Raw genomic sequence first — 8,767 nt, 5'->3', positions numbered from 1 at the left:
TGAGGGACAGGAAATGCACAGGATGGCTTTTCTGCAGTTTATATATTATATATAGGCTAAAGACTGTTTACAATGAAAAAAGAGGGGTAGTCCATACACTGAATATTGCAATTCAATAAGGCAACATTTTGACCACCAACATTTTTGTCAGGAAAAACAGGTGATTATATACAGAGAAAATGAGAACTATGATGAAATCACAAAATACTGTCACAAACTTTCTCATAGTCATAATATAGTACATATTTCTGTCATTGTACATTTTGTCAAAAATATGTATTATACAGTTTACACACACAAAATATATATATATATATATATATAATATATATTCCCTGCATATGCAATAGAGAGCTTTAGCTTAGCTGCCAAATTAGTTTGTAGTGATTTATTGTTTGGCTTACACAAATTATTACATGTATCATGTGTTCTTGTAATAGTAGTTAGAGTTGTCATGTTCTGTTTTCTCTGGATGTTTGCCTGAAAATGACTTCAATGGTCAAAATATTGCCTTATAAATAGAAAACAAAAAATTACAACACCAGTACTCTCAAAGTGACACTGATAACGGAGTATTTCATTTGATACCTTTTCAAAATGTCCACTTAATTTGATACCCATAATGTGAATGGAAGCATTCAGTTGTGTAAAATGGCACCAGATGCTATGGGCATGTAGTATAGACATAATTTTCATTGTTTTGGCACATTGAATTGCCAACTCTGGCAAACAGAGACACGCTCGAACTCAGCACATCACAGATACCCCTTTCCCACCAAATCAGCTTTGGTTCTTAAACTGGTTACATTCAGGATTCTTGGAGCTGTGGTGCTATCAAGCGCACCAGCCCGCGTTTCCAACTGTTTTGAATGAAACCATTGTAGCCAAGGAGGTGTCATCAAGGGGCAGCCAGTTGCTCAGTTGGTAGAGCAGGTGTCCCATGTACAAAGGCTTTGTTCTCGCCACAGCCACTGTGGGTTCAATTCTGGCCTCGGCCCTTTGATGCACGTCATCCCTTCTCTCTTCCACTTTCAGGCCTAAGCTGCCCTATCAAATAGGCAAAAAAGCCATTTAAATAATCTTTAAAAAAAAAAGAAGAAAAAAAGGAGGCGTCATCAACGGAGAGTGTTGTGCAATGCACAATAGAAGTAAACAGAAAAAACAAGATGATGTCCTTGATTAACTGCAGTTTTTGTTCTGTTATAACTCACTTAACAGCTCTATTGTTGCCTTCTCCATCCTCTCTTTCCAACCTGTAGAATACACTGATGTTGACATGGTTCGCACTTTAGTTCAAGGAAAACCTATTTTTTTGGTTCCAGCTAAGAACAAAGTTTTTCAGTTCTAAACTAATTTATTCTTTGGTAAAATTGCTCCAAATAGTTCAAAATTAGGTACGAGAACTCGAACAGAACTTGTGCCATGTTGGTGCAAAGGGGTAAGACTGTATGGGTTTTAGCTGCTGAAGTAGTAGGCCAATCACGTGTCATCAAACTGAAAAATGCTTGCATTGATTGGCTGCGAGCAAAACCAAACAAATAGTCATGTTTTTCTAGATCTAGGTCGAAAAGGATTGAATGCAGGGATTGTTACCTTAGAGGGTACTGAGTACTAATAACCAGCCTGATGTATTTAATAGTTTGCAATATTCAGTGTGTACTACTAGTCTTTTTCCATTGTGTGCTGCTGTGGTCCAGCACCTTGTACTCTATGAAAACACTTGTAAACACATGGTTAATAATGAGTAGCAGAGCAGCTAATCGATGAACCTTTTCTTTGAAGACACTAATTGATCCAGTTGTAGCTGAATTTGCTGCACATGCATCACATTTTCAACTCCCCCGACTGAGCAGCACCGGCCTTGCTCCACATGGAATAGTGTGGCCTATTTGAAATGGACAGGATACCTTGAAAAAAGTGAAGTTGAAATGCTTGTGTCAGCATCGGCTCCATACTTTTTTTGGACATAAATCTGTTTAATGAAGTGCTGCATAAAAGCAAAGCATTAAAAAGACAGATATGAGCAATAATATCAAACACAATCTCCACAACACCCATTCTTGAAATAGATTACTTCACAGGTTTTCAAAGGGCATCTGGAATTGGCAGTCAAATATTGTAGATGACGAGGGACTGGGTTTTGTGTTGACTCTTGGCTCAGGAAGTCAGAACGGGAAGGAGGGGGGCACTGCTCTGTCACACAAACACAATGCTCAAAGAGTTCAAAGTTTACAAAACATCAAAATTCCTCCTGCAGTATTGTCATGCAATATACATGTTGACACGATTGAGACAACAATGTCAAGTTTTTCAATAGTTTTTATGTCCTGTCTGGCAGTGAAAGGGTTAGGCCCAGGTTGAGGGTAGAGGATTTCACACCTCTCCTGGCTGTTGCATTCCAGGGAAGGTGGCACAGATTTTCAACCCCTCTGCCTTGCATCAGGGGAGCCGAGGATGACGCCTTCAGCTAGAATCCGTGATTAGAAAGACGTCTTAACAGTTCGGTTTCAGTCGTCTTTGATCAAACATCCTACCTAGGTGTTACATCACATTTCACTAAATAAACGCGACTCAAGCAAAAAGCATTAAGTGAATTCATTTTTGTGACTCGTCTGGTCGTCTATTGTACATGTAAAAGCCACAGTCATTTTCATTATAGGTATAGATATACAGTGTTTCGACACTGACCAAACTTGACAATCTGGTATGAAATGCTACAGACTGCAATGCGCAGGACAAATCTAGCATTTCTACATCTACCACATTGCCAACACACAGGCTATTGACATAATCTGCTTGGTGCAGTTGCCTGGCAACACAAGCAGCACAGTTCTTAGAGAATTTCAAAGCAAAAAGAAAAAAAAATCTTACAAAGCTATGCAAAGTAGTAAAAAACAATAAATAGAAAAATCTTTAAAATAAACACAAAAGTCAAACATTTGTCCCCGCCCATCTGTTTGTTTTCTCATAATGTGCAGATAACATTTTCAAGTGTTCTACTACACATCTATAATCTTCAGTGTGGCTCTAACAAATCAAAAGTCTTTTTTTTAACTCATATGCTTCTTTTGAGCTTTTGAGATCTTTTAAAGACTGGACGGAGTGGTCATACTGGGCAACCTAAAGAAATGTGCAAGAATTTAGTTTCAGTCAATAACCCCCACTGTGTAATCTAAAGAGGACAATTCAACTGATTGAACATGAGTGTAAAAATTGCCCTTTTGCCCTCAAGGCCCATAAACCCACAGCAGGAGGTAAGGAGACATATTTACAATCTGCCTCAAAAACCAATCAGCTCCGCGACTCTTTAAAACTTCAAACATCAGCTGCAGAGAACAGCATCGAAAATAAGGAGGTCTTGGCACTGGAAAGAAAAATCCCTTATGTGAGAGTACGTATATCCTCAGCGGGAGAGCGCTGTTCATTTACTCCTCATCATTCCCGACGTTCCTCCATCTCTTTCTCTCTCCTCTTTTTTTTGGGGAGGATAGAGGAGAAGAGCGGAGCAGTCTCTCACTAAGGCCAGAGTGTCTGGCAGTGTTTGAGTGGTGCACGAGGACCTGTTTCTGTCTGCCAAGGCAAATTCATTGTGCAGGCAGGTGGGCCAACACACATACACACATCCTCACTTAGGACACAGACTTGTGTGTCCTTGCCTTTGTCTCTATGCAGGCTGGCAACCAAGTCATCAGCTACGGAGTCAGTGGGCGCACAGAATCACTATGGCAACCAACATAGTGGGCCAGGCTGTGGCTGCTCTTGGATCAGTGTGGAGACTTTTTTGGCATCCACTGCCAGTACCGGAGTCGATTATAGAGTTCCTTCTCTTAAATGTTGTTCCCAGGATTGGCCGATGATCTCATGTGCGCAGTATTTTTTTTCTTTTTCTCTTTTGAAAAATAGACAGATATTCAGATTAATAAAAATCAAAATGCAGCTATGAGTTTCACTGAAAACGAAAAAAACGGGAGAGGCTACTCTCCTGTCCTTCAATTCGCACTCGCACAATTAATTGTGCTAACATGGCACACCCATTCAAGTCCACACGCACACACCCAAGCACACACAGTTAACGTAAAACAAGCAGCCACCAGGGGTAGGGTTTTTAAAATGATCAACTAATTCAACACAGCAGTGAACGACAGTAAGGTCTGAAGGTGGAGTCCAGATCTGCTCCCTGGCATTGTGTTGGCTGGATACGCAATGTGCGTGAGTCAGGAGGGGGGGGGGGGGCGCCCTCACTTAGTCGACAGAGCCAGGGTGCAGGCTGAGCGCAGGTGGGTCCAGACAAGTGGGAGAGTAACTGAGGTGAGGTTCTTTAATCCACAGGAGAGGGGCGCCGTTCTTGCCTTCTTGACTCTTGCTGTTGTTGCGGCTCTTGTAGCGCACTAGCAACACGGCAATAAGGAGGATGCCAAAGATGGGGAAAGGGTAAAAGAACACAAAGTAGAAGAGGGAGTCGTTGGAGCACACCACTGACTGGAGGGTGGACACTGTCGACAGAGAATGGAGGAATTAAAGTTTTTCACAGATTTCACAGACCGTCCTCGGTAAAATCCTGAATCAACTAATCAATGAATTTGTTTACATGCACAAAATGGTCGAGTTTTTGCCCGTATTCTGGCAAAAACAGTAGAGAGTTTCCTATACATTAATTTATTTGTGGCAGCTGTAATAAGCAAGACATCTGCTACCACATATACATTTTCCATTTTTGGAGCTGGATCATTCATTAGAAGGGCTGTTGAAATATATATACCGTCACTAAAGCACCAGAACAGAGCACACTCTGGGCACAGATGGAGCAACAGAGTGTCGGGCACGTTAAAAGTGAAACTCAATCATTCTCTCTGCTGAGTCTAAAAGTTTGCATTCATCCGCAGCAGCTGCTACACTCATTCATCAATCAGATCTGATCAGATCAATTAACCCCCCTGCAAGTCAAAAAAAAAAAAAACAACTCATGAAGCGCTCTGCCAGCGCTGTGCTCACAGACCTGCAAAAACCTAAATTTAGATAGGGACACAGAGTGATACAGTGCAACACACGCATTTAATAGTATCCCTACTAAACTGTTTGGATGGCTAATAAAAATATATATTGAACTAATACTCCTGTCGACATGAGGCCATGCATACTTCGATTAATATGCCGTGACATATTGTTTAACACATCAAAATACAGAAAAGTGGATCATTGGTGGAAGATGCGAACAAAGCCTCCCTCCTTCTGTCATCAACCACCGTCTTTAAAAGGTTGGCGGTTAGATATTGTCAAAAAGTTTGTTGATATCAAAGTCTTCCACATGTTTGACAGCAGATGTGTTTCTTTTTCTGACCAGAAATGTGGGCTTCTCTTTTGGGTATGCATCTCTTCCACAGCCTTGCAAACTGTTTGTTTGAGTACAACATACAGTGCTGACTGAACAGGCAAGAGGGCATGTGCTGCAAACTGCGGTAAAAAGTCCAGAATAAGACACTTAATCAAAATGTGCTGTGTACACATCCAAATAATGCCATTACATGCATTACGCGTATTAATCAGAAAATGCTACATTTAGAAAAAGGCTTAATTTGGAAAATTCATTATTGAGAAAATTCAAAATATTGTCATATTCAGAACAGTAGGGGAATATTAGTCTGCATTTAAAAGGTAGTCATTGAAAATTCAGAAAAAAAAAATGCTATGAAATGAAATGGACATTTAACATCCTATGTTCTATATTTGTTTTGGTTTTTTCTACATTGTAAAAAAAACTTGAAAAATTAGTTCACTCTTCAAACTTAACCAGCAATGATTATGTGACTGTTAGTAAGTGAAACCAAATAAAGAAAAACGTCAAAAAAACGAAATGGACTTGAAATTCTATTCAAACTCATTTAGCATGCAGAATATACTTTTTACATTTATAAATGATATTCATCCAGCTGTTGACACTGGCGAATAAATGTATTTGACATCTTTAGATCCAAGCGCAGCTTTTGACACCATTAATCACTCAGCTTTAATGCTTAACAGTGGGTGGCCATCTCGGCTCGGCTTTTAACTGAGCTTGTTCCTATCTTTAAAATAAATGCTGCCAGTGGGAAAATCAGATCATCCAAGGATGACATATAGAGTACCTAAGAGCCTCTTAATTGGCCCATAATATTCTCTAGTTGCATATACGGTATCACAGAGGACCTATTATGATTGGGCAATATGGCAATATATACTCTGAGATGAAACATCCAAAGAAGCAGCAGTTAATTAAATCTTGTGCTATCTGTGAAGAAGCTCCCTGTTCTTAAATTGCCAGTATAATAAAAGAAAACAGCCACTGATACAAGTATAGTTTTGTCACCATGTTCATTTCCACCTGCATTCAGGGGAGCTTAAAGGATTTAGTTAATTAAGGACTTACCTTGTTGCATTACATTGACAATAGTGAACCCCGAGTTGTTGGTGGCCAGGCGGTACCACACGTTACGGGGATTTAGCAGCCACTCCTCTACATGACAGTAGTATCGACCCGCGTCTGATGGCCGCGCTCCTTGAATGGTCAGGCTGTACTGTTCAGAGGCCATCCTCTCAAACTGCAGGCGGGAATTTGGCCCTGGCTCCTCTCTGGGACTGCAGTTTCCATTTCCAAAGACAGCGTCATGGCCGATGGAGAACACACACTCTCTCTCATCCTCGCCCGGCTGGTCCTCATCGTCCTCATCTTCAGAGCGCTCCACATACCAGGACACTGAGAAGCGGGAGTCTCGGGACGACTGGGAGGGAATGCTACAGCCCAGTCGGATAGAGGCGGACTCTTCCACTGTCACGTTTGAGTCAGATTCCTCCACCTGCAGTCGAACCTCTGCAGAAGTCCAGAAGATAGGAAAGAGAAACAGATGGGGCCGGAAAAAATAGAAATGTATTGAAATGTACAGTACTTGGAGCCTAGCAATTGAGCACAAAATAATAATGTTTAACCCTCTGAAACCTGGAACAAGATCAATTTCTTGTGCAGTATTCAGATGCCTTTCACAAGTATTTAAACCTTTAAAACCTTAGCAAATCAGTTTGACTTCTTTCAAAACCGTTGCTGAAAAGACAATGAGAAACGTGGCATTTGTTCCACAAATTTCAAGAAATTATTTAAAGGTGATGGGGAAATGACCTTAAAATGAGTTTGAAAAAAAGTGACAATTTAAAAAAAAAAAAAAAATAGTATTTTGTTTTAAAAAAGGTAAAAATGTCTAATGTACTATTGTACTATTCTCATAAAAACGTACCTACCTTACCTTCCTTCTATGTATTAAGACACTTTTTTTTTACCTTTAAATTTCATGTAATTTTCTTGTATCTTAATCAGGGTTCACACTCATTTATAGCAATCATGGAGAATATATTTTGTTTAGTGTTACTGAGGATTTTTTTTAATTGTGCCAATTTTGATCTGAAAAACGTAGCTTAGCTATGAAAGAGCACAAACCAATTTTGAAAGAAGCACAGGAGTGGCACATTGATGATGTCAGAGGGCTATGATTGGTTGAGATTGCAATTTTGGTTTAGGATCACAACATAGGATGCTGATCCAGGGGCATGTCCTATTTGGCATTGTGCGAATCACATGATGTTTCAATAGCCACTGACATGAAGTGCAGCACAAGATTTTAAATTAGTAACACAAAGAATGTATTTTCGAGTAGTCTTCAACCTGTTTTAGGATTTTTATGAACATGTATAATTTTTTTCTAATTTCGTAATGTTTTCAGGGATCTGATGACTTTGGGGATCATTTGACATTAACTGCAGCTTTTTGGGATTCTGTTTGAACTAGAGCTGAGATGATTAGGAGATTCATGGATTAATGAATCAATTCAAAATTCATCAACTATCTCGTTCAATAATCGATCACTCATTCAAGTCATTTTTCAAGCAAAAGCATTTGCTGCTGTCTCAAGTGGGAGGATTTCCTGATTTTTTTTATGTCTTGTATGATAAACATCTGAACATCTCTTGTGTTTTGGACCATTGATCAGACAAAACAAGCAATTTCAAGCTGTCAACTTGGCCTCTGGGAAATCGTGGAAGGCACTTCAACTTCAAATAACACTACAAAATGGCAAATAGTTCTGAAAACAGGGACACCAAACTTTCTAAATGTGCCAACAAAAGACAAAAATAAAGAAATCCCAGAGTACTGTCCACAGCTATCACCGGTCTTTGAGCTTTCCAGCAAGGTTAGATCCTACCCCAAGGCTAACGTGTCTGTCTGTCTGTCTATCTGTCTGTATTGGTATGCTACAACCCTTCAGGGCTGGTACGATGACCCAGTTTCATAGCAGTTAAAAAAAAAAGATGGCAGTGACAACCTGGCATGCTTGGGCCTCTCTCACACACAGTTTGGAATGGTCTTCTTGTTAAAGCAAAATGAGAAGCAGAAAGGACAGCAGGAGACCACGAAAAGAAAAAGGCAAATGCTGGCAGTTGTCTCCCCTCATCTTTCTTCCCGACAGGCTGATTTCTGGATGGCTTCCTAGGTGGATGCATTTTTTAGCAACTTAATGAATATCCATGGTGTTTATGCAGCATATTCTGCTCATCGTATGTAGATCTTTATACATAATTAAAAACCTTTATGGTATTGTATAACTATGAATTTACCTTCCTCAATTAGGGTTAAATATTAATCAGCCACCGGTGAGTTTCTACAAACAACCATGTGTTAACTTCTGAGGTGAAACTAAAGCGTGAAAGAAATCACTGCCATACATAAAGAAAAGCCTTATATAAG

The 8,767-nt window shown here is 39.8% G+C and overlaps 1 protein-coding gene across 1 annotated transcript in view; it reads right to left on the bottom strand.

Moving 5' to 3' along the window:
* Positions 1 to 338: 338 nt before the first annotated feature.
* igsf3 (immunoglobulin superfamily, member 3) overlaps positions 339 to 8,767 on the bottom strand; it is a 92,299-nt gene continuing 83,870 nt past the window's right edge. The window contains exons 8-9 of the mRNA XM_042494995.1: positions 6,404 to 6,844; positions 339 to 4,493 (exon numbers count right to left, since the gene is read on the bottom strand). Of these exons, the coding sequence (XP_042350929.1) occupies positions 4,243 to 4,493; positions 6,404 to 6,844 (692 nt within the window). The 3' untranslated portion in view covers positions 339 to 4,242. The remainder of the gene's footprint in view (positions 4,494 to 6,403; positions 6,845 to 8,767) is intronic.

This window comes from Plectropomus leopardus, chromosome 10, assembly GCF_008729295.1.
Source record: "Plectropomus leopardus isolate mb chromosome 10, YSFRI_Pleo_2.0, whole genome shotgun sequence".
NCBI classification, from domain to species: domain Eukaryota; kingdom Metazoa; phylum Chordata; class Actinopteri; order Perciformes; family Serranidae; genus Plectropomus; species Plectropomus leopardus.
Note: the sequence above shows the minus strand (reverse complement) of the source record. Positions and strands in the feature narration are given on the sequence as shown.